Source organism: Notechis scutatus, chromosome 8 (assembly GCF_049901735.1).
Source record: "Notechis scutatus isolate UNSWTSFEM ecotype Mainland chromosome 8, rNotScu1.2, whole genome shotgun sequence".
In the NCBI taxonomy this organism is placed as follows: domain Eukaryota; kingdom Metazoa; phylum Chordata; class Lepidosauria; order Squamata; family Elapidae; genus Notechis; species Notechis scutatus.
Window position 1 is genome coordinate 7,689,792 of NC_142016.1, and position 26,148 is coordinate 7,715,939.

A 26,148-nucleotide genomic window follows, 5' to 3' on the forward strand; every position below is an offset into this window, starting at 1 on the left:
AAGATGAAAAACACTGCAAATGCTTTTTGCCCTTGGCTGATTTTCTGCCAAACATCAGCATTATATACCTAATATATAGAGTTGTTTTCGACAACTGTTAGGATGCACCACACCTCTATTGGATATCAAAATTCAGTGATCTGGATCACTTTCCTATATTGAATTTACAAGAGTTAAGTTTGAAGGATTTTAAGGGGGGGAGAGAAATGTTCTAGAACAGTATTTGAACAGGTTAAAGTATTAAAAATAAAAGGAACATAAAGTTGCTAAAAGTTAGATGTCTCAATAAACCTAATTGGATTTTTGCAAACCAAGACCAAATGAGGCTTTGAAGATCATTTTGTGGCTAAAAACATTTGGTGTTGAGGTGACAAAATTACTGAAATTGTTTGTACTTGCAATAGTTGTTTCTTTGAATCATTTTTTGCTTTACTATTTTTTCTTTTGCTCTCCTTTTCTGCATTTTGTTTATATTAGTTATCTTGTAATGTTTACTATAGAGACAAATTTTGCAAGCCAGGGTGCAATTTATCCAGTGCCTGTCACTTGTACAGCTTATTCACCTATTGTAAACTACTAAGGATACCAACGAAAAGCAAACTTACCTGAGGAAATCTACTGTGCCTTTCCAATGAATCTGAAAAGCATGGCTGGTAATAATGCAAGAAGCATGAAGGTGGACATGGATTAATGGAGGTTCTCCTAGGGGCGCCCAAAGCTAGATGAGTACCATGCTCTGTCTTCATTGCAATTGGATAGAGTAATAGTTTGTCCTCTTATGAATTCCTCCAGCTGCCTCCTCTTAGCTTTCAATGTCTAAGCCTACACATAAAAAATTCAAGCCCGACCTGCATGCATTATTTATCAGTAACTGAATAGGGGTTAACCTTCTTGTCTGGCTTTCTGAACAAGTGTACTTTTACTTAACTTAATTTCATCATATCCCATCTTTATTTTTGTAACCCTAAACATAACTCAATACTCTTCATATTTTCCCCCAACAGATGGGTTAAACCAGGGGTGTCAAACTCAAGGCCCAGGGGACCTGATCCGGCCTGCAGGGTGCTTAGATCTGGCATGCGGGGCCACCCTGGAAACAGAAAAGAACCAGTCCACGGTGTCTCTGCCAGCAGAAACGGAGTTGCAGCCCTCCCGATCTCCATTTCGCTGGCAGAGGGTTGCAGGCCATCACAGCTGAAAATGGAGTTTGCGAGGGCCAGGGGCGGCACCCGGGAGCCTGTTTTTGCTGGCAGAGCACTGCGGGCCGCCACAGGCACCCCCAACCTGAGTGACGTTGAGTTGGCCACGCCCACTAGCCACACCCACCCCAGCCCCGAGGTCAAACACCTTAACGCAGCCCTCAATCGGGTTTTGACACCCCTGAGTTAGAGTTGAAGTGACTGTCTTGCCTGAAGTCACCCATCTTTCTTATCTAAGATAGCACTAGGACTCCTAGTCGTGGTTTCTAGCCTTCTGCCATAACCACTAGACCAAATTACAAAGAAATATGTGATGTTTGGAAGATACTGGCGGCAGGAAGATTTTAAGGTAAGGAATCAAATTTTAAATAATTCACCATCAGGACAAGAATGAGCCAGTTGGTCTATCCCTGACCCAAGTAAAAAAAAATTCATGGTGTTTTTTAAAGGGAAGCCCTGTGAAATTGAATCCTGATTATTTGGCAAAGAAACTGAGCTTTCTTTTCCAAATTAATCAAGTCATATATTTCTGATTGCATCAAGCACATATCTAGCAGTTTTCAAACAAACCTGTATGAATGTAAACTAATAACTGAATTCAGGATGTTTTGAAACCTTCCAGCAAGTTTGGATCCAATCTGGTTCACTCCCAAATCAGCGTGGCTCAAATGGTCTATTTCTATATTGCTGTTCTACCACCAGGGAAGCTATATTTGAAATTGGTTCCAGTCCTCAAATGAGATAATGAATTACAGAATATTGAGAAAGGACACAGCTGAATGCTAGAAATATGATGAGATTTCAAAAATGGAGGATTACAAAATACTGCAAAAATAACAAAAGCCACTAGGGATTAAATATTCAAAAAATCAATGCAGCTTTTCAGCATGATTCCAGAACAACTTACTAAAGAGTGTAACTTATAAAGGAGCCATTTTTAGGACATGAAGTTGGGATATATTGAGCACATCAGGCTGCTCCCACCTTCCTTTCGATATTTCAAATGAGCACCAATTGTAAATTGAGCTCTTTTTCAAGAACTGACACTAATTATTATGTTTCTGAATAGTTTATTGAAGATTTCAAGAAAGTGCTACTGCCTTCCGGACTCCTCTTTTCAAATACACCATTCTCCTGTAGAGAGATAAAAAGTGTATTATTACAACTGACCAGTAAGAAATCAAGATTTTTATGGCTGAATTATACTGTTGCTATATCCTGCATGTTTATTTTTAATTCCATTTTTGGCCAACCCAAGAATACATGCATACATAATATTCTTATTTTCCACACACAATCAGGTGTAGTGGCTTGAATGTGATTGACCTGAAGTCATCCAGTCAGCTTTCATGCAAAAAAAATAATAATGAATGGAACTCATCTCCAATTTGTACATCAAATTGGCTCTCCAGGATATCTATGTATCATTTAAATTGGGTTTAGCATATTAAATGCAAATCAAGACTTGACATCAGAGTTACATTCAACTTCAAGACTCCTAACCATTGGAAAACCTGCTAGTGTTCACCAAAAAATAACTTGGATGAAAGCCAAGATCAGACTAAACCTGGATTTGTTTGGTCATAGACTCTGATTTTGTTAAAACATGAACCAAGCAAAAACAAGAAAGGCTGACCACCTGTCACAATTTTATATGAATAACCTTATCCATAATTTTTTCTTCTTCCAGAATTTAACAGATGCTCCTTAGTACATCTACAGCAAACTGCTCTGACGTATGACAGTAAGATGTTTTTTAACGGTTATTTGGGGGGGGGAAATAACCCAGTGCAACAAGTGATTCATTTCATGGGTAGCTCAGCTAGAGAGAATTGGAAAACTGAAAGAAACATTGTGATGCCAGGACCTCTATCCCCTGCACCAATGCTTAACAGATAGCAATTCAGCTTCTGCTTCAACCTATTTCATCGCATCCATAAAAAAGGATCCCCATCACCTCTAGTTCTACCAGCAGTCTGCCTTCTACTCTTGAACTGCTGCCCAGAGCCATTTGGTGAGATGGGTGGCCCTACAAATTGAATAAAATGAATGAATGAACCCTTCAAATGTTCTATTAGATGCTGGCACCCTATCTCCTTACCTGCGTATTGCAGATGACTTCTCTCTACAACGTTCAATTGTGTAGGCATATACTGGTTATTGGTCAACTGCAAAATAAAATTGTTTTAATTGTAACATGGAGTATGCTAACAAGTTGTTTTGAATTTAATGTAATCCAAGGTTAATAAGTTTCATTATAATTGGTTTTATTTATAATGCCTCTTTAGGCAGCAGACTCCCAGTTTTATTCACTTCTGTAGGGATCTAGTGATTCTGCACAATTTTGCAATTACATGAGAGTCTGAACTTGGATAGGAAAAAAGATTATCATGAACCTCTAACTGAAATTTAAAGATTTTCATTCAATAATGAATTAATATAGACAATGAAGTATTTTAAGGCTTAAAACTAATTTATCAATAAATAGCACAAAGAAGAAAATAAAAAATAATATAGCATAGCATAAGCCAGTAACAATAATTTTTACACTTAAAATGGAAAACTAAAAATGACTGGGAAAAGAGGAAAAGTAAAGGATATAAGCCTCAAGCATGCTTTCCTGATCATTTTTCTCTATAGCAGCTTCTGATCTTATGTATTAAAATATTTCCCATGATCTTATTTGCATGTAGCAAATAAGTCACTAGCCTTACTTTCTTTTTTTTTTAAACTTGGAGGACTTAGAGCCCTTAGTTCCGTGAAGTGAAGTCTTACCTTATATGGGAGTGTTCTAGTTTCATCCAGCTGATATTATCTTCACCTAAAGGATAAGAATTAAAGTTAGTAAGGGAAAATAAGACTGAAATATTTCTGAAAACAAAATTAAGTTTAAACATTAAATGCAACTTATGAACTTGTAAAATTGAGGGGAGTTTTACAAAAGCTACTAATAGTCATTGGGAGGTAGCGAGGGGCATAAGGAGAAGATGAATATTTTATTTGAAAGACTGAAACACAGGATAGTGAACAATTGCAACTACTCTTAAGACTTAACCCTGAACTGCCCCTTGGAACAGATGCTGCCTAATCAGAAGGACAGTTGCAGCCAGAGGTACACTGCCCCTTAGGTGCAAGTGCAAAGCCATTGCATTCAGCTATTTAACTGCCTCTCTGAATTGATGCCATGCACCCAACACCATTACCCCATAAAGCAAATAATCTTTTCAGGTAATTGAAGGACAAGCCAAAGCTTTCTGAATCTTTACAAGACAGAGAAGAATTTGCTTGCTAGACTATTACAAATTTCCCCCCCACCTTGTGGTTATCCCTAGCAGTTTTCAAATGTTCTTAAGGGCATGAAATGAAAGGTCAACCTTTCCACCTGCAGCTAATTCTTAATGGCCCTTGTAATGTCAGAAACACTGCCAAGCTAGCCAAATGTGCCAGTTTCAAGACCACAATCTTGATTTATTACTTTTGCAAAACAAAAGGTTATATAGGAATACAAATTATGTTCTTCTCCCTAGCTATTTGTCTGCAGCCATCCCTTCCCACATTTCATTGTGCCAATATTCAGTATCAGTTTTCTGAGGGGGGAATTGGTAATACACCACCATTGGGCTTCCACAAAGTTGCTAATGGAACAAACAAAATGGGAGAAGCCTCCCTCTTCTCCCCCTCCCCCAGCCTCCCCTCTCTTGCAGCATTTGCTTAAGCCCAGCAAGTAGCATAAAGACAGATCTGCAACTGACCTGTTGATTCCAACCTTGCTAGCTGTGATGGTGGAAAACAACCAATGGTCCAAACAAACCTAAAAAAGCACAATCTCTTCATGTTGGGCTCCAATTTTAGAAGTTACCATAGGCCTTCCTGATCAGCCGCTTGAAGTTACTTGCAGAGTTTCAGCCCCCTGGTTGCTTAGGTGTTTCCTAGTCTTGGGGGGGGGGGAGCTTCAGCCAATAGAAGCCATACTGTAACAAAGCCTCCCCCCAATAATGTTAGGAAAGTGTTTCTGTCCTCACACAGCACTAGTAACCGGAACTGAGAACCTAGCAGAGTACGCATAATGTATTCTGGCATCACACTTCTGAGCTCTGAAGTCAGTTTTTGCAAGGGAGAAATCAAAGACCAGAATAAAAGCTTAACATGGAATACAATGCAAGCACTTTTTGTTATTTCTTATGCCACTCACACACGTAAGAGATGTTTTGATCAGTTATTGCCCTTAAATAATACTTAATGTATTTCTCTTTACAACTGCAGTTAAACATGTACGTAAGAAACTGGAGTCCAATTCACCTGTTTACTAAAAATCCACTTATGTCAAGATATAACTTCAATTAAGCCACTGGCATATTGGTTCAAACTGAGTATTTACTATAGTTGAATATTTCTGCAGCCCAGTTATATAGCAAACATACTTATTTACTGAGTTCGTTATACTAGTACTTGGAATATCCAGCTTGGAATGTAACTAGTCCCACACTGAACATGTTCATAGGATTTAAAGTACACCTTCTCTCAGTACATTTACTGTTCATAGTGACAAGGGTTCTTCTCTTGCAAACCACCCACGTACAAAAGACTAGGAATTCCAATTCATTATTTTGCTGTTAAGATTCACTGTTGAATCCTATTCACAAAGCAGTTTTTTTTCAAGCACACTGAAACATGAAACTTGATAGAACTGCACTTCGGTTTAAAGTTGAGTACTGCTGTAACTTATGAATTGATCAAGAGTCAAATATTATGAAACGCTTTCAAGACACATCAGATAGACCTAGCTAGCACAACAAAGCCAATAATTCTGGAGGGCAACTTACATTAGATATATAAAACCCTATTTTTTGTTCATCAACTACATTAGATATAAAACCCTATTGTTGTTTTTTTCATCAAGTAGTAAGTAAAATAACCTATACTTTTTGGTAAGATGCATGGATTAGAGTAAGGGGAGCTCTCAATTATTTTTTACGTTATCACAGTCATCATCCCACAGCCGACCACCCATATATTAACTTGACACTATAGTTACAAAATACTACTTCAATACTACCTCAAACTTAACAGAGCAACTATTAAAAAGAGAAAAATACCATTTATCTGTCTGACCATGAAGTTTTCATACAACTTTTAGTATGTAGCTAGTATGAACTAAAAGCAACCATTCCTACACACAATGAGCAGTAAAATTATGCAAAGATTGAACTCACTTTCCCCTCCCATTGAACTCTATAAAGATGTCTTTGTCACACAGTGAAGAAAGAAGCAAGTCATATGCACGAAGAAATCACGGGTCTGAGGCACAAGTGTCAGCATCATAGTCAGCTTGCCTAAGGCTGATTGCAGGTTAGGCCTCAAAATTAAGCACCGTACAGTATGAGAAGTGCTGCACTGAAATCCCACTGTCAGTAGTGTGATGCCAGAATACCCCCATAGCAAGATTACACAGAAAGTCACCAAGTTAGATTATAGTTCTTTTTACCTACCTGTATGCAGGCGACAATGAGAATCTTGGAGCAAGCAGGAATACTACATCCAGGTGCTAATGTCCATTGCCACTTGTGGTACTACGTTCCTCACAGTTATGCACTGCGGAAATGCTGTCTAAGTGCTGTTACATAGCAGGCCACTACTTTTAAACAGTGTCATATTGCAGTCTCAAACTCCAGAGAAAAGCATGCTGCCACAAGTGGTTGCCAAGGAGATGCCAAGAACTTTTTAAAAACAAATATACCACAAAATACGCACAGAAACAGAAATTCATTTATTACAACTAACAAGGATGTGGTTATAGCATGCTATGATTGTTAAACATGGGTAGAATCTGGAATTGGGGTAACTTATGCATGACCTAAAGGCTTAATGGCATGCAGAAGTAGAATAGTTATGCTTCTGCTCAAAAGGCATCATCTGTTAAGTCTAAATATTTAAATCCATTTAGAAAAAGCTAAAAAGATGGAACATTCAATTCAATGAAAACTCCCCAACAATTGGTTTGCTACTGAGGGATCAGCCTGTCTGTTATCCTTTGAAGTCAGACTACTGTGCTTTATATAAGGACGTTTGGCAACAGTAGTCCAGTAAAGTGTTAAAAAACTAGATTAGCCCCTCAACATTTCCTTCCCGTTTGAATATCAGCCTAGTTTAGACAAAATGTAAACAAGAGATGAACCTTAGGAAGGAAATGGGACCATCAGCTTCCTTCACTCTTCCAAGATTACAGTACTACAAAAGAACATGGTTTAGGATATGTGCCAGCATCCTAAGGAAAAATGGCATGTAATCTGAAAAATAAACTGAAAATTAGTTTCCATTTCCATTTTCCCATCACTGTCAGTCTTGGTGTTTCCTACAGTGGGTGTCCATGAACACCTCCTTGAGAAAAGCAGAACTGAGCTGTACGCAGCCCAGGATACAGTTAACATCCACATTTGTTTCACAAGGGTTTCTCTACATCAGAAGTCAATGCAAGAACTGTGGGTGTTCTTCCCCCTTTGATGGTAACTTCTTGAAGCTTCTGGGAATATAGCTCAATTCAACCACAAAACTAAATGAGGCAGTCCAGCAACCTTGAATATCAGATGTTTATCATTTCTTGGGTTTTCAAAAGGCTTGCTCAGCACAAGCTTTTGAGTCAATCCATTTTGCAGAATGAAAATACGTAATAACTGATGGCAGTGAAGTTTCATATGCTGCAGTTTTAAGCGGCTTACAGGTAACTGATTCTTCCTCATCTTTAGCACATTTAAAGTAGGGATGGGGGACCATATATGGCATTCTGGTTATCCCAAGCTACTGGAGGTAGTAGCACAGAGAAAGTGTCAACAGTTGAAAGGAAAAAAAACCAGCCAAAACAGGATGCCTGCAAGTAATCAGTACTGACTTGCCAAAGGTTTTATGCCCCTCTCACAACAACCTTCTGGGAAAAAAGGTAGAGTAAATGCAACATTACCCAGAATAATTGTTTTAAACAGATATAAAATGGCTCCCCATGGGGGCGGGGGGAGTTCCCCACCCTTATTTAAAAGATTTAAAGCACCCCAAGTTATTGAATAAAAAACCAACAGGATTAATCACAGAATGTTCTCTGATCTGGTTCATCTTCATTTTACCAAGCCATTGTACCTTTTCTGTACCAGGAAACTCTGCACCCAGTATTTTAGGTACAAGGGGTATAGAGTCCAAGACAGCTTAACTTCTTACAGCATTTTAATAAATATAAAATGATTCAACTCTACCAAGTCAACAGCACAAGTTGATACTATGTAGCCCAAGGGAAAAAAAACTTTCAAATTTAATGGTATTTAGATTTCTGTATGTCAGGCTTTAATCTAACAAGTTACTACTTTAATCCTGAAACGTCAAAGGATATTTCATTTCTGCATTTAAGTGGAGTATTGATATTAAAATATAATACACAAATGCCCACCAATGCTCAAAACTTTTGGATCAAGATTATGCTTGTTAAATCAAGAAAAAAAGATTCCTTCCAATATTCAAATTGCAACTTCAATAGATATATTCACTCATCAAGGATTCTGTTAAGATAAAATGTCCAGTGGGCACTAAAAGGCTCAATTAGGAAAAGTATTAGAAGTGAAATAGATCAACCAGATCTCATATTTGGATGAATGAGATGCTGAGTAACATAGAAAGTCAGGCTATGACTTATAACAGCTGGCTTGGAAATGCCCTTTGGAGACAATAGCCAATACTATTAGATTACGTGCCCTTACCCATTTCCTTCCCACCTCCTTGTTCAAAACTGAACTACATCATTTATTAAGTTAAAGATCTATTTCACCAAAACCCAGATTGTTTCCTCCGTGTAAGTTAAAAGTTCAAATTATGTATACTTGAATAATTATAGTCAAAGTTTTTCAGAATTATCAAAGCTTTTTCTAAGGGTAAGACTTCATTGTAATATTAAATATCAAAGTTCAAGTAGATATTAAAATTGCACTGGTATTTTAAGACTTGATAGTTTAAGACCAGCCATATGTATTGTACAACACTCCAGATTTCATTTCAAGAAATGCATTGCCTTTTGTAAGTGTTAATTGCCTTCTATGCTTAGACGCTTATGATTAAAGAATCTTGCTACGTTTAGACTATTTATTTTAAGCACAGTAAAAAAAGTTTACACTTGGGATTTCATATGGCACACAGTACATTGCCATCAAGGTAGGGATGTTATACATCAAAAAAGCTAAGTTTAGAACACTGCGTTACATAATTAGACTTGTTTTTGCCCAGACCACTTACAAATTCTAAGTCATTTTAAGTTTCTAACATCCATAAAAACGTAGCTTTCTTACTAAAATGCAAGAATAAAAAAAAAAGTAGTGTCTAAACAAGACAAGTAAAACAAACTGGAATGAAAAATCTACAAGTCACATCTAAAATCTGGGCTTTTTGTTTGGGCCTTCATATTCTTCTCTCCCTCTCCCATAAGCTGCAGGAGTTCCAGGCCCCATTCCTCTAGGGCCCTGGCCACCTACAGGCCCCGCACCTCCCTGTCCAAATCGCTCAGGGCGCTATTAGAACAATTAAGAGTTCATTATGTGTAGTTGATGTCCATGTGTGTTTAGAATTTATATTAGAAGGTTCCGCAGTCAACGTTCGTCGATACAATCACCATTGAGTCGATCCACAGGTACCGGGAACATAGAAAGGAAAAAAGGGTAATTTAATAATTAGTTTAACTTAATACATGTCTTGTGGTATGTTCCCAACTTGATCCATTCTGAAATGTCTGTTTCAGCAAACAGATATTCCCTGAGGTGCTAAAAATTCAAGCATTAGTATGGGTTTGAACCAAGAATCCTCTTTGAAAGAAATTCTGGTTATTTGCTACAATTGTTAATCTACAGTCAGTGAACAAGGTACAAAGAAGCCCAACAGGAGCTTCCTAAAGCATCTCATATAAAAAGCAGATGCCCAGTTAAAAGATATAAGACCATGTTCTTGAAGTTACCTGGACCATGTCTATTTATTTAAATGGTTTTCAAAAGCCACTGACCCTATGAAAGTACAAGAAATAGTAGCATCTGGTTAAATTGCCAAGACAAGACCACCACTAAATGTTTGCACAATGTTAAGCTTCTTTAAATAGCTCCACTGCGGTAGAGGTCCTATGGCTTCAGAGTAAGGATTAGCAAAGAGTCCATTATTATTTTGCAGTATCTAAATATATTCAAGCTGGTCTCTGAATCCACTAAAGCTCAACTAAGCTGAAATAAAGCAGACCAGTTCACTTTTCAATTTACCTGATCTTCATTTCTTGATTTACCAAGGCACAAGGGAGGATGTAATGAATCAAAGATGTTGATGTTGGTATTATTGGTGCTTTTAGGGTAGCATAGGAACTATTTTACCAAAAAAAGCTTTCCAATGCACTCAAACTTAACAGAGCCAATTCACTCAGTATAATTCCTCAGACTAGCTGTATGAATCCTTTAACTAGATACGCATGCAGATGTTATTTGTGAAAGGCTCACACTCAATTTGCTCCCCAATAACCCCACAAACAAAAGCCTAGATTCCAGAATGCTACTGCCACAATCATCACAGATGAGAAAACATATGCATGAGCCCTTCACTGATTTGCATAAGTATCCAATCATGGAGTCACTGAGAGTCTGGATTTCTACATGTAAGTAAATCTCCATCAGATCTCCTCTAACAACTGGCTTACAGTTATTAGACTGCCAAAGGCCGTGTTATGAACAAATTCCATAAAGGAGACAATTTCTACTAAATTTCTAAAGTTACATACTTTAGAAAGACAGCACAGTGCTTCACTGAAATTTCAGACTTTTTTTTCTAGTGCCACCAATTACAAGTGAATGAGATATTTAAACATTTGATACACTGCATTGTTGATTTTTAAAACACACATCCTGGTTTTACCAGACAACCTATTTCAACAGAAGTCTATAACTAATTGCAGACTCCTTTGAGCAACACGGTCAAAACAGCAACAGGGCAGCTTAAGAAATTGGGGTTAAATAAATGGTAATGGTTTCTATGTTAAATGACACATGAGCTACAAGTAGCCCATCTCATGTAGCAAAACCTTCAGTAGAATAGCCTCCACCCCTTCCCCAACACTATTTTTTATGTGTTAGATTAAACTCTTAAGGGTGAATGTGTACCAGACAAGAAGGATTAGACTTAGATCTTTCAGTAATTCTATTTACCAGTTGTACTACTCCAAGGCTTCACGTATAATGTGAAATCAAGAATTTCTGCAAAGCCTACAAGTACAGGAACAGGAAGTAAAGTTCAAAGTGCTTGGGGAACAAGTGTACTGTCTGCAGCTACTGTAAGGCAAGATATGCCCCTGAATATTGGTGATAACAGGGAAGCTACTGCTTTCATAGACATCCCCCGAAGCATCCAGTTAACCACTTTGGGAATAGGATGGATCTCTAATTTGATCCAGCAGCTCAGTCTATATAGCAGGGGTCTTCAAATGTGTCAGCTTTAAGAATTGTGGACTTCTACTCCCATAATTCCTCCTCCAGTTATGTTAGCTCAGGAATTCTGGGAGTTGAAGACCACAAGTCTTAAACTTGCCAAGTTTGAAGAGCCTTGGTCTATAGCCAGGAAGCTTAAAACAGCATAACCAAATCATGTATTATTTAAGCGCCATTAAGGAACTTGCTCAAGAAATAGATTGCTAATGAGTGGCCTACTTCAAGAATTGCTTCTTTCCTCATCATCACATATTGTGTGTCAAAAGCCAATGTGTACAATGATAGGTAATTTACATCTAAATATTCTCTACCTGTGATGAACCCATTACATTAACAAGTAGTAATAGTGTAATTATATTTTAGGCTTATTTCCATCTCCCTTTATTTTATACACATTTCTATGCACCACAGTTAACTCAAGTTCAGAAAGTGACACAAGACCACTTCTGCTAGTTAAGCTAACTCAAACAAGCATGTGTGCTTCCTCGCCCCTCCCAGGCAGGTTAAGATTACAGAACTGGAGACTCCTTCAAGTTTAGCCAGACAACTCCCAACCCAACTGATCACAGGAAAGTCTGCTAATATCCATTGCAAAAATATCTGAGCAGACCTGTAACCATACTGGCAAAGACTAGACTTAGTTTTACATTGCTCAACAAGCTTCTTGCTATTAACAAACTGCTGGAAAAGGGAAGCCTATCTAAAAGTGTAGGTTATAGAATTAATGCAAAAAAAGTATCTAGAACTAAGGTCAAGCTGCCACAGGATACGTTACCATATCGCTTCCCATCATAGTGCCACTCATAGATGTTTGTCCAACTCCGGGATTGGTCTCATAGCCAAGGCCAGTGCCACCTGCTAATGGTGGGAATTTCTGAGCAGTTGTACCATAGGGATCTATTTTAAAAAAATAATCAAATGATTATGCATGGATAGATCACAATAATTTATACAGGTGAGTTTAGTTGGAAAGCTTTTTTTTACCTCCCATGTTCATTGCACTGGTACCGCCCATTCTCATGTCTCTTTCTCTCTGCAAAGACAAACAGACATTTGTAAGAACAAGTAAATCCCTTAAAAGCTCTGTAATGCGAAGCTGGAAGACAATGACTTCTAATCCTGTAACAATAGACAGTAGAATGACCAGCTCTGAGACAGCAGGTACCAATCCTCCGAGATCCAGATTTATATCATCAAAACTGGGAAATCTTTTAAATAAGTATGAAAGCTTACTCCTAGGGATCACCATGAGATTCAAGCATCTGGGCAACTAGATTACTGGGATTCTTCCATCCCTGACTTACAGGATCCATGTAACCCATTCGAGTGTAGCTTTCTTCTCTCTGTCTTCTCATTTGTTCTTCCATCTCACGCTGACGGATCATCATCTCTTCTTCCCGCCTACGTCGCTCTTCTTCTTGCCTGAAAATACAATTGCTCTTTTATAATTTGTACTTCTAAAAAACTTGATTAGTATACCAATTCATTAAACCATAAAATTATCATACTTTATTCAAGCTAAGAAGCCTTCAAAATAGTTACTGTAAACAAGCCTTTATGAATTATAATAAAAAAGATCAATTGGGAGGGGACAAGGCTAAACAAAACACTGAAGTAATAATAACAGGTTCAAATTACCTCAATTGTATTTCTTTTCGTTTCTGCATCTCTTGATTGTGAAGTTCCTCCATGCGTCTCAATTCCTCTTGTCGCCGCATGAGATCTGCAAGTTTGACCATTTAAGCAACCATTGTTTAATAGATTATAAGTTTCTATCAATTCAGGAAAAACTGAATTTGATGGGCATTCCTGAAATTAAATGCAAAAAGCCTAACAAGCAAATGTGTACATAAACAAGTTTGTCTCAATTTTTTAATGAATGATTCGTACATACAATACTTTGCAGTCACACTACTACTTAGGCAATTGATGGAAGACAAATATTTTCAGCTCAACTTTTTTTCTGAAACAGCAGTGTAAGATTACAAGAGAGACACAATAAAATATGGCCCTCACTTTATGGTACACCTTCCTGGTGAAATGATGGTGGCACCATCACTTTTGATATTGGATTAGTTATGCTCTCAGGCCTACGATTCCCAATGAACTATTGATTTGTCTTGATGGCACCATTATTGAGTTGGTTGCCATCAAAACAAATGTCTGGTTCCCTGGAAATCCTAGGTTAAGAACATAACCAGAATTTCACCATGGTTAGTATTTTTATGCTATATGTTAGTATTTTATTCTGGTTGTTTAGATTTTTATGTTGGTATTATTGGCAATATACTGTTGTGCACCACCCAGAGTCACCTTTAACAACAACAATATAAATCTGAGTAATAAACCTTAAAAAACAGTAAATTTATATTGTAAGATGTATTGGAGTAAAAGCAAAACATTAGCAAAACAATACCAAAAGTGAAAACTTGAAAAAAAATGGGAGAAAGCAAGCAAAATCTCAGCCAGAGATCTGTGTCCTATACCTTGGCGTAAAAGGTTTGCCTGATGCTCATGGTAAGCATCCTCCATCTCGCTTTCCAGTTTGTCCTTGGCATCTTTCATATTTTTCTCTACTTGATCCCTCTGCTGTTTCTCCATTTCATCCAACGATTTCCACCGTTGAGAATATTCATATTCAAAACTCCCAGGTTGTGCAAATCGTGGTGGTGTTTCTCTCTCCCTAAACATCCAATTGAATATGAAATTCACATTTATAGTTTTCAAAATAGCTAGCAATGATGCTGATACAACAAACATTTCACTAAAGTACAGAATAAACTGGTCTTAAGTTACAAAGGAAGAAGCCTTTGACTTTTTCAATTTACTTTTGACAGGCACCATTCCATTAAAATAGCTAATAGAATGAACACAATATGAACCTGGCTGGAACTGACAAGTTTAAGCTCCAGCTAAAGGGGCCATATGTTCCATCTCCTGCTAACAATGCACTACTTTTCAGTTTTTCACTCCAAGTGGACCACCCCCAGGACTGAGAATTTTCAATTTCTCATTTTTTAAAAAGCCTGCAAAATATAAGATTTGGCACAAATTCTGATATCAGCCCAAATGTTTATTCCAGTCCAATTTACAAAGTGTGATATTGTTCTAGATAAACTCAAAATCAAATTATAATTATTTTAAGTAAAGATGCCTTAAGTAGTATGTTAATACACGACTCTTGAAGCGTTATGATTGCTTAAAAACCTAGAAGGCATAAGAGCACTAAATTTAAATTGTTTCAAAATAAAACTCTGAATCTTTTACATACTTTTAAGCTACATAAATTCACCAAATGAAACAATTCCATTTTATTTAAGTATTTTAGGTTAACCACTTTGGCTGCAAAAAAAAAAACTGAATAAAATATTAAATAAAAAATAAATCTGAAAGTGAAAAATACATAATCTTAATTCAAAACAATATAAACTTTTCCATAAAATTTCTAATTTACAATATTGAAATAGGAATGAGTCAAATCATAATATGGAAGAACATACTACCTTAGATATACTGTAAGATTAACAGGGAAGAACACATATTCTAAATTATCAAACACAGTTTAATTGTGGCAATTCTACATGGTTACATCTGCTTACTTTTGATACATTGGATTTTTCTGAGCCAGCTTTTCTGGAAGACCATCTTCGTCATCTAGCTGTTCAAGAGGCTCCACAATAACTGGCCTAGGAGTGCTGAAAATTAAGAGACAAAGTATTGAGTTTGTTTTAAATACTGGGTTTTAAGCTTAAAAGGTTTTATTTAAATTCAGTCCACAGTCTTCAATTACTAAACTGCATAAAAATAGAGGTCTACTTACGTTGTCAGAAGAAAGACACCTTCAGTACAACGTTCAAATGCTTTTCGTGCTGCAGGCTTAGATGCAAATTCCACAATGCCCTTTCCTGAGGATCTGCCACGATCATCTACTATCACAATAGCTCTTTCAATTGGACCAAATTGAGAAAAAGCTTCTTCCAGTAATTCATTTGATACGTATGGGGAGAGATTACGTATAGAAAGAGCAGCAGCATGGGTGGCAAAACGCACACGAAGCTGCCTTCCTCTCATAGGAATATCATCAAGTTCTGCTTTTGCAATTTCGGCCAAAGCTCGAGATTCCTGTGGATATAGGTTAATAAATCTTAATTTAAAAAAATGTTCAACAATGTAAGAGTAATCTTAGTATTTAAAGACTAAAAAAACCCTGGAGTATCAATACTTACCAGTTTAATAAAGCCAAAACCTTTTCCCTTGTTAATAAAGACTTCCCCTGGTTCACCGTATTTGGAGAATAATCTCTTAAATTCTTCTTCAGTGATATCAGCAGGCAAATTTCCAACAAACAGACGGCAGCGCTGAGTATATGTTTTTTCTCCAGGGCGTCTCAAAAGTGACAGATTTGCTTTAAAACCCTAAAAAATATTAAAAGACGAAGTTAATGGTTGTATCTAAAAGGCACTCATTTTCCTCTTACACACATAGATCATGCAAGCAGACTGACTGCACTCCATATCAAGCAGACACAGTAGATCAGCCTGGAAATACCCACTTTAATATGCTATTATCCCCTTTTCATATTTACTTTCATATTTGAAGAGACCTTTTTATGAAAAGCGTACTGAGCAATGACAATTTTCCATTTAGATGGACTTGATGGATCTGTCACATACCCAATCCACAACCATCACTGCCCTTGCAGTATTTTAAAGGGAGAATGTTCTTAAGCATTGGTTGCCCATGTACATGGTGCACCAGACAATATCTTTACATGAAATAACCTTTTTATTGCATTTAAATATAAGCTTCTCTTTCACAAAAAATGTAGAGAACACCAACATATCAAAAGTGAATAGTTACCTTTACCCAGCCATGAAAAGAAATGTAAGGCTTGCACCTTTCACAATTATTCTAAAAGCTAAGGCACTATTACTTCATTTTATAAATACTTCGTAGTATGCCTTCCTGGGTTCCCCATTAAATTTTGCCTAATAGCATGTACACTATCAAACATTCCCAATATTAAGGAAACTTTAAATCTGCACCTATTAAAAAACTCATCAGAATTATAGCCCAGGACAGCTAATAATGTGGTCTCACAAGATAATCAAATGATTTATTTACATTAACTATGTTATACCAGTACATTTTATATACACAGTCCCAAAACAATTCCTCTTCATTCAAGGCAGCTCAGGCAAGCCACAAGATTGGATACCCATTATCTAAAACTGCCTTGTACAAGTGCAAGTATCACCATCACCTCATTTTCTCCCAAGCCAGCAATAAATATCATTAGGCCTTTACTTCAGTATTTCTATTAAAAGTATCACAGTTCTAACACATCACTATCACATTCATCTATATAATGTAGCACACAACTTTTTCAGTATTCAAAAGTATGCAACTATGTATCTATGCTTTAAAATCATCATACAGAAAAACGCCACATATAACAGGCAACCTATGCCATGCACTTGTGTAGGAAACTGAACTCATACAAATACACAAGAAAACTCGTGTGCTGTAGAGGCTCAGGCAGGAGGCTAGAGACTTGCAAACCATAAATCCTAGCTCTGCCTTGGGCCAGGCATTCACTATCTGCCTTAGGAAGAAAGCAATTGACAATTCCACTGTCCTCCCCGCATATTCTTTCGGAAGTGATTTGCCATTGGTCTGACTGGCCCCAAGGTCATCGAGAGAAGGACCAGTTCCTTCAGTGAAGCACCGACCCGAAGGCGGGCACTTAAGAACACAGGTCAGCTTACTAACAGCCTTTCTCTGTATCTGTGCGATCAAGGACATCGCCATTAATCCCTTCAAGGTAGCAAAAATTAGGACTTGCACATAGCAGACAGACTTTTCCGGGAAGGCCAACGCGGCAGCTCTTACTAAGGAAATCATTTCCCTTTAAATCTCGAGAGCTCGTCGGCTGCCACGCCCACGGCAGAGAGCACCCGGAGGGAGCCTCGCGCACGCGCATTCCCGCGCCAAAGATGGCGGCCGAGGGCGCCGTCTGGGAAAGGCGCGCGGCAGATCAGAGACACCGGCGCCATCTTGTGCTATAAGGCAGAGCCGGGAGGGGCCGCCGCGGTTGCGCCTACCTCAGTGTCGGAGACCTTTTCATCCCCCCCGCCCTGCTGCTGCGACGGAGGGGGGTGCTGGTGCTGCTGAGACGAATGCTGGTGTTGGCTCTGCCCTCCGCGCCTTTCGCCGCCGCGGTGTTGCTGTCCAGGCCCACCGCCGCTCTTGGGGCCGCCTCCTGGCTGGGACCCTCCCGGGCCTCCTTTCATGCCACCTATGGGTCCTCCTCCACCTCCGGGAGATGGCCCGGATCCCTTTTTGGAACCGCCCTGCCCGGGGCTTTGGTTCGGCGGTGCGTTACTCTGCGGCGGCGGCTGCGTCTCCACCCCTCGGCCGCCGCTCTGGAGCCCTGAGGGAGTGGCGGGTGTCGAGGCCGAACTCGGTGTGGCGATGGAAGAGGAGGAAGATGAGGTCGCAGGCGTGGCGCCGATCTGGTTCTGGTTCGGCCCCAAGGAAGGCGACGAGCCTGCCGGGCTGGAGGAAACGGGGGCCGCGGAGGAAGGCGGAGTGGAGGTCGAGCTCGGCGGCTTAGGAGGCTCCGGCTTCGGGGGGCCGCCGGCGCCTATATGATGGTGACCGCCGCGCGATTGCCCCATGCCGACCCCCATGCTCGGCGGCGGCGAACGAAAGTCGGGGAGCCCGCCGCGGCCTCCGCCGCCACCGCGCCGGTGGAAGCCGCCTCCACGGCTACGAAAACGGTCTCTCGACATGGCGAATATGGTGGCGGTTGAGATGGGGCCTGACGGCAACACGACACTGTTCCTCCTCAGAGTCCGACGAAAGACAAAATGGCGCCAGACGCAGAGATTAAAAAAAACAGCCTCGCGGCTGCCTTTGTCTCCCCCTTTTATAGACTCGGCGAACAGGCGCAGTCCCCGCCTTTCCGGCTTGCTTTTTTTTTTTTTTCCTTGAATGAGCCAATAGAAAACGTTCCCAACCAGATTGACAGCTTTCCGAACCGATCTCCAACAAAGCAGGATAGGAGGGGAGGGAGAAAGGCGGCCGCCTACAATCTCGGGGCTCCGTCATTCGTCCATTCGCGAGCCGTAATACAGAAAAGAGCGACTCGAAATCCTTTCACTTACGCTTCCACTGATTGGATCGTTTGATTCCCACAAGGCGGGGCTGGGTGGTGAAAGGGCGGGGCTCTAAACGGTGCGCATTGTCTTGCGGACGACAGAGAGGCCACGTGGGCTGGTGTGGGTGAATGGCCGTTTTGCTTAGCTTGAGCCTCTTTTTCTGTCGACACTCCACTATATTTTTTACTATAAAGATCCATTCCCTTACTATGAACGTCACTCATAAATTCGGATTTATTTCTTCAGTTCTCCTCCCCGTTCCTCCTCGACCATATTTAAACAACAGGGAAAGAATAAAATATGGAAAAGAAACTAAACGCAGTAATGAGGAAATAGAGGTCACTCGAAAGCTCACCAGTGCTGCCATCCCCTCGCCTTCTATATATACTTGTGTGCAGTGTTGTGACGACGTGAGACACGTAGAAAAGGGTGGAGCTTGCATTGTGGCGTCGCAATGCAATATTTTACCTTTTTGATGTCGGGGTTGAGATTGGATGTTTAGGGCAATACACTTCATGATGGGTGAACCTTGGGATCCTGACATAAACCCGATTCAAACTTCCTTATGTCCCTATCTGGAGATACCAAATTGCTGAGTTCTGTGTGAAAAACTATTCCCTCAACTTTAACTGCTTCTCTCTTAAACTATAATTTGAAATTGACCCAGATCTGCAGTAAACACAGCCTTTCTTGAGAAGTTATCACATGCCAAATTGAACACAAAACAATTTTTTTCTTTTAAGGAGAACTGCCAATTTTATGTTTATTTCTGGGCAGAATTAGAAATATGCTTAGCCACTCTTGTCTCTTTCGAAAGGATGAATCTTGCCAAGTTTCAAATGATGAATTTGAGGTTATGCTTATTGAGGTTATTACTGTATTCAACAGCAACCAAGTAAATATTGATGTTCTTACAATGAAAAAAGCCAAATATAAAATGCTGAAAATAGATCTGTTTATTTAATGTATTTATGTTTAATAGCATTCTGTAATAGTCTTTATTTTTCACCCCCTAGAGACTTTAATATACAATAGTTTACAAAAACGCTTCTGTGTTGTTTCTGTCCCTTGGTCTATGGCAGTATTTCTCATGTAAACTCCAAATCCCAGAATTCCCCAGATGGATATGGTAAAAAAATCAAGATGACAGTCATAGTGAGGCAACTAAAGCTTTTCCTGTTTTATGTGTATCATAAAACACTTGGACCTCCTGCAAGAAACATTGGAGTATGAGACCCCTGTTTTACGAAGTGCAACAGCAGTGTTCTCCAAATACACTAAAACAAGAAAAAAAGTGAGGCCATCTCATGTTTTACACAATGTGTGCCTTTAGTTTTAGCAAATACCATTTTCTTCTTGTGTTCTGAATCTGGCCATAATTTGATTTGAAGGTAATATCTGTATCTTAAGAATCCTAAATACATCCATATTATTCCTTTCAAATCCCTCAGGAGGGATTTGAAAATGAATATTCATGTTTGTATTTTTAGGATTGTGCATAGATTTTCCCTTCCCTTTTTCCTTTCTTTATATTCTGCCTTTTTATACCATCAGTTTTCTGTTTGTTTCAATTTAATGCATGTTTAAAATATTTCTTTCAAAGATCTGCACAAATTATACTTTTGGACACAAAGTGAAGCATACTGCAGCAATTTTCACCACCTACCTGGAATAGTCTTCAAACATAATTTCTTTACTTATATATAATCTTGCATTCCTAGTTTAAACTGGCTGGATTTGTTATTTATTTTCATTTACAGCATTTAGACCACTGCCAACAGCCATTCCTTAAAATGGGACTGAGGGTATCTCCCCTAATATGGTCCCCACAGAAGCAGCCCTGTGAATCAGGTTGCTTTGAAAGCTGGTAACTGCTCCAACCATCCTGGTCAAGGGAAACTTGAACTTGTGTTTCTAGTCTCAGTCATTAAAAAGAACTGGATTCTGCCAGCTATGTGTTGTGGGTTCTGGCTGGGATTCAGACAAATCAGTCATCAGCAGGCACATAGAGATAAATAACATCTATATATCATTCAAAAGAGATAATCCAAAAGCTAAAAAGGAAACGAAAAAGAAGAATCTACAAAACCCTGCCCTTAAATTGTCCTGCATTCAAACTGTACATCAGCACAAGCTTGCTCCTGAGACTGTGTGGTGTCTGCTGACCTACTTTTCTGGCATTTCAAGGTCAGGAGGAATGCACGCTGACACAGAGATGAGGAAAAATCGTATGATTCCAGAATGCACTTTTTAGCTTCACAGCAAATATTCCATCAAAATCTGGACTGCAGAACTGTGGTAGAATACAACTTTGTACACAAAAGACCTTAGATTGCTATCCCCTCATGAGAATGGTATAGATAGACTCTGGTCTGCAATGCAGTAAAGCCATAGCCAGACATTGCAGATAATGCAGGAATACACCATCAATGATTCTCGCAGTACAACAGAAGATTCTTCTCTTCATCATTACAAAAATCAAAGCAATTAAGCACCCACAGAGGAAAACTAAGCAATAAAAAATAAACCCATGCAAAATAAGTCCAGCATTATGTATCCACAGAAGTCCAATCCAATCTTGTGAATTGGACAATATTTGCCATAACTCCCAGCTAATATGCAATGGTCCAGATCTACAGTGAGAAAGAAGGCATGGCTAGGTGACATTTTGAATGCCATCTATTTCTTTAGGGTTTTTTTTTTTTAGCTTTTGTAGAATATTTGGTTGAAACAAATCTTAGCACAGAATGAACATGTGTTCTAAGTCCAATAGCCTCCATTCAATTACCTACATATGTGATACTCATGCTGCAAAACTCCACATTGCATTAGATGGAAGTAAAAAGCGTTTGATTCTTTGCTGCCTTCTAGAGTTTATCCAGGTTTTTGCATCACAGATCTGATACTTAAATTACTTGCAAATTTGCATTTGTGTTTATACTATAATTAATGAATGTTGTTCACTACCACATTAGTGAACACTAATTGTACTCTACAATTAGTTAATTATGGGGATTTCCCATGATAAAGAAGGAACTTCTAAAAGCAGTTCTGTATTTATTTGTGTTTGCTTTTGTAAGAGACTGTGTACTTTCCAAGACCATCCAAAGTACACTACTCAAAAAAATGAAGGGAACACAAAAATAAGACACCCTAGATCTGAATGAATGAAATGTTCTTATTAAATACTTCGTTCATTACATAGTTGAATGTGCTGACAACAAAATCACACAAAAATTATCAATGGAAATCAAATTTAGCAACCCATGGAGGTCTGGGTTTGGAGTTACACTCAAAATTAAAGTGGAAAAAAACACTACAGGCTGATCCAACTGTGATGTAATGTCCTTAAAACAAGTCAAAATGAGGCTCAGTAATGTGTGTGGTCTCCACGTGCCTGTATGACCTCCCTACAACGCCTGGGCATGCTCCTGATGAGGTGGTAGATGGTCTCCTGAGGGATCTCCTCCCACACCTGGATTAAAGCATCCCCCAACTCCTGGACAGTCTGTGGTACAACGTGGCATTGGTGGATGGAGCGAGACATGATGTCCCAGATGTGCTCAATTGGATTCAGGTCTGGGGAATGGACGGGCCAGTCCATAGCATCAATGCCTTCATCTTGCAGGAACTGCTGACACACTCCAGCCACATGAGGTCTAGCATTGTCTTACATTAGGAGGAACCCAGGGCCAACCGCACCAGCAAATGGTCTCACAAGGGGTCTGAGGATGTCATCTCGGTATCTAATGGCAGTCAGGCTACCTCTGGTGAGCACATGGAGGGCTGTGCGGCCCCCTAAAGAAATGCCATCCCACACCATTACTGACCCACTGCCAAACCGGTCATGCTGGTGGATGTTGCAGGCAGCAGAACGTTCTCCACGGTGTCTCCAGACCCTGTCACGTCTGCCACATGTGCTCAGTGTGAACCTGCTTTCATCTGTGAAGAGCACAGGGCGCCAGTGGCAAATTTGCCAATCTTGGTGTTCTCTGGCAGATGCCAAACGTCCTGCACAGTGTTGGGCTCTAAGCCCAACCCCCACCTGTGGATGTCGGGCCCTCATACCACCCTCATGGAGTCTGTTTCTGACCGTTTGAGCAGCCACATGCACATTTGTGGCCCACTGGAGGTCATTTTGCAGGGCTCTGGCAGTGCTCCTCCTGTCCCTCCTTGTACAAAGGCAGAGGTAGCGGTCCTGATGCTGGGTTGTTGCCCTCCTATGGCCTCCTCCACGTCTCCTGATATACTGGCCTGTCTCCTGGTAGTGCCTCCATGCTCTGGACACTACGCTGACAGACACAGCAAACCTTCTTGCCACAGCTTGCATTGATGTGCCATCCTGGATGAGCTGCACTACCTGAGCCACTTGTGTGGGTTGTAGACTCCGTCTCATGCCACCACTAGAGTGAAAGCACCACCAGCATTCAAGTGACCAAACCATCAGCCAGAAAGCATAGGAACTGAGAAGTGGTGTGTGGTCACCACCTGCAGAACCACTCCTTTATTGGGGATGTCTTGCTAACTGCCTATGCTTTCCACCTGTTGTCTATTCCATTTGCACAACAGCATGTGAAATTGATTGTCAATCAGTGTTGCTACCTAAGTGGACAGTTTGATTTCACAGAAGTGTGATTGACTTGAAGTTACACTGTGTTGTTTAAGTGTTCCCTTTATTTTTTTGAGCAGTGTAATTAAACCCAATGAACTTAAGAAGAAGGAAGAACTTGAACTAAATAACAATAGATCATTTCTGAAGTTTCTTGGGAGAAGGTATAACAGTAAATGAATTAAAATAATTCACAGGTCTCGGGACTGAAATAATACCAAAAGGAGTCTGGTTTATTTAGTTAGTTATTTCACATGGAGAAGCCTTATTTTACAATTTTTTTAAAGTTGGAAACCTATAGGGAGAAAACCTAAAATAACTTCCACTGTGGGACCATGCCTACTCATGATTCTGAAGAAAACTCCAGGCTGAACAAGGATGACCACTGGAAAGGCAGATGATCATAAACGTCTGTGGGTCTTTGGCCTGGCTAAGCTGGAAAGAAATGCCTGCTTGGTCTTTGCAGAACTAATTTCTTGTAAGAACGCTATGTGCACTCAGATGATTGGAAGATAAGCCCGAAGGCTGCTGTGCTTTGACAAAATGGACGGTCCTTTCAAAGGGGAACTTGTGTTTCTCAACAGCCATAAGCTTTTCAACCACTAGGTGTCTCAAAGTACAACCGCAGGAAGTAATGATGAAATACTGTAGGATTTAAGGGGGCACCAATTTGAACCGTTTCTTGTATCTGCATCAAGCAGCCTTTTACCAATTGCCTTAGCTGGTTCCCACAGGCCCAGCTGACCTGCAAAAAAGTTTTTTTAGCCTTTGTCTGGACAAACAGAAACCAGTGATGTTCTAGAAGAAAAGAAAAAACGAGATATACTGGCTCGCTGAGCCAGATGCTCCTTTTATTTGTTTGCTTTTAAAATGGGTCCATTGTTTTGCATTATATCTATCACCACGTTGCAGAAGATGAGATCAGTTCTGCAGTCTAGGTCTGCCTAGCCCCCCACCTTTAGCTTTCCATAGTCAGGTACCTCTGTGAGTGTTGAGAAAGCAACCAAGCCCTTGACAGGTGAAGCATTGAGATGACTAATGGAAGACAGGAAGGGAAGGGTTTCTGGCTGTCTCTTCAAGGAACTCAGCCAGAGAATTAAGCCAATGTCTGATCCAAAATATAATTAGGAGTCAAATTTTGGAAAGCTGGTCATTTCTTCATCCCAGCCAACAAAGACCAATGATATAGAAAGGTTGTTTTAGATAATGATTGTGTTGTTTTTTTAGCACAGTCTTACCCATGCTTGATGGAATTAATCCAAATACTTACACCTGGATAGCACATGAAGCCATGAAGAAAGCAAAAGGAAAGGTGGCATCAGACACATTATGATAATATTCATGTCATGAGCATAATTAGGTCACAATGCATGGCATGGTATCAGCCTCCTACCCAGTATCTATGCTGCCTAGGTTCATATGCTAAAGTAAAATGTGGATAGGTAAACCAAGTACAGCATGTCATAGGAACTCAGCCTATGGAACTGTTTGGTGAGACCACTGGAGTCATCTCTCTCAGTAGAGACTGTCTTACTAGCTTCATTTGATGCATCAGTGATATTCTCTTGACGGGGCAACCCACCTACAGTTGTCCTTGACTTGGGGAAAAAACAGATGGTGCAGCATGAAGCAGTTAAGCTCATGAGTGGGATGATTCAGTGTGAGCACATTATCTACTGCTAAATCAACTACAACCACAGGACTAATTTTTTTTTCAAGTTTTATTACCAACCAATTACCAAAAAAAAAAAAAACAACCCCACCCCCCCCCCAAAAAAAAAAAAAAAAAAAAAAAAAAAAACACAACCAAAAAAAAAAAAAAAAAACAAAAAAAAAACCCCCCCCCCCCCCCCCCCCCCCCCCCCCCCCCCCCCCCCCCCCCCCCCCCCCCCCCCCCCCCCCCCCCCCCCCCCCAAAAAAACCCCCCCCCCCCCCCCCCCACCCCCCCCCCCCACCCCCCCCCCCCCCCCCCCCCCCCCCCCCCCCCCCCCCCCCCCCCCCCCCCCCCCCCCCCACCCCCCCCCCCCCCCCCCCCCCCCCCCCCCCCCCCCCCCCCCCCCCCCCCCCCCCCCCCCCCCCCCCCCCCCCCCCCCCCCCCCCCCTCTTGCATGGACTTTCTCATCGGTGGTGCTTACCCTCTGCTTAAAAGCTCGAGTCTACTGTTTGTAATCCACAGCAGTTTGGCTCCATTAATATATTGAGACGCAGACAAATCAACACAAGCCAATCGTTTTGGAGTTTGCTGTCATTCGTGCCAGGAGACCTTCCTGCAGCCTGGACTGGAAGCAGTTAATCCCAGAAAGAAGACTGTCAGGACGCTGATCAATCATGTTTATTGGGCAAGAATTTTAGAAAGTAGCCTGATCTCAAATAGGATAGGCAATTTTAGGGTGGCAGATTCTTGTCCATTTTCTCCTTATGCAGAGGGCTGAAAGGTTGCCTCTTTAGTAAAAGAAAAAAGAAAAAAAAGTGGGGTGGGGTGGGAAAGCAGTCTGCTCAGCCTTGATAACTGACATTTCCACTAGTCTGAGAACAACTCACAATAAAAATGAACCCGCCACAGGTGACCATGGCAACTGCCAAGGGAAAAAGTCATGGACATTCATATTCATTGGAATCTCTGTTCCCTTCCTGTGGAAGACTGATGGTCAAGCACAGACTGTACACCAGCGACTTCACTCTTCTGCCTCACC

The 26,148-nt window shown here is 40.2% G+C and overlaps 1 protein-coding gene across 2 annotated transcripts; it reads right to left on the bottom strand.

Annotated features, from left to right (window-relative positions):
• Nucleotides 1–2,255: 2,255 nt before the first annotated feature.
• On the bottom strand, nucleotides 2,256–18,591 carry SFPQ (splicing factor proline and glutamine rich). Of its 2 annotated transcripts, none has more exons than XM_087970534.1 (12): nucleotides 17,788–18,591; nucleotides 15,910–16,098; nucleotides 15,504–15,805; nucleotides 15,283–15,378; nucleotides 14,170–14,366; nucleotides 13,322–13,406; nucleotides 12,988–13,105; nucleotides 12,668–12,716; nucleotides 12,459–12,580; nucleotides 3,975–4,020; nucleotides 3,301–3,367; nucleotides 2,256–2,333 (listed from the first exon to the last, which is right to left on the bottom strand). In XM_087970534.1, exons 1-10 carry the CDS (start codon nucleotides 18,475–18,477, stop codon nucleotides 3,997–3,999), a joined length of 1,872 nt encoding a protein of 623 aa, XP_087826660.1. In that variant the 5' UTR covers nucleotides 18,478–18,591; the 3' UTR covers nucleotides 2,256–2,333; nucleotides 3,301–3,367; nucleotides 3,975–3,996. The 2 variants fall into 2 exon arrangements, with proteins under 2 accessions (XP_087826660.1, XP_026536408.1); XM_026680623.2 differs by having other exon boundaries at nucleotides 3,975–9,739.
• Between the last annotated feature and the right edge of the window lie 7,557 nt (nucleotides 18,592–26,148).

Bases quoted from the DNA above. Each gene is read 5' to 3' on its own strand.
- SFPQ (XM_026680623.2), bottom strand. From the start codon at position 18,477: ATGTCGAGAGACCGTTTTCGTAGCCGTGGAGGCGGCTTCCACCGGCGC. The intron at 15,379-15,503 runs GTAAGTAGACCT...CTTAATTTTCAG, and splicing joins GGTGTCTTTCTTCTGACAAC to CACTCCTAGGCCAGTTATTG. The intron at 14,367-15,282 runs GTAAGCAGATGT...TTGGATGTTTAG, and splicing joins AAAAATCCAATGTATCAAAA to GGAGAGAGAAACACCACCAC.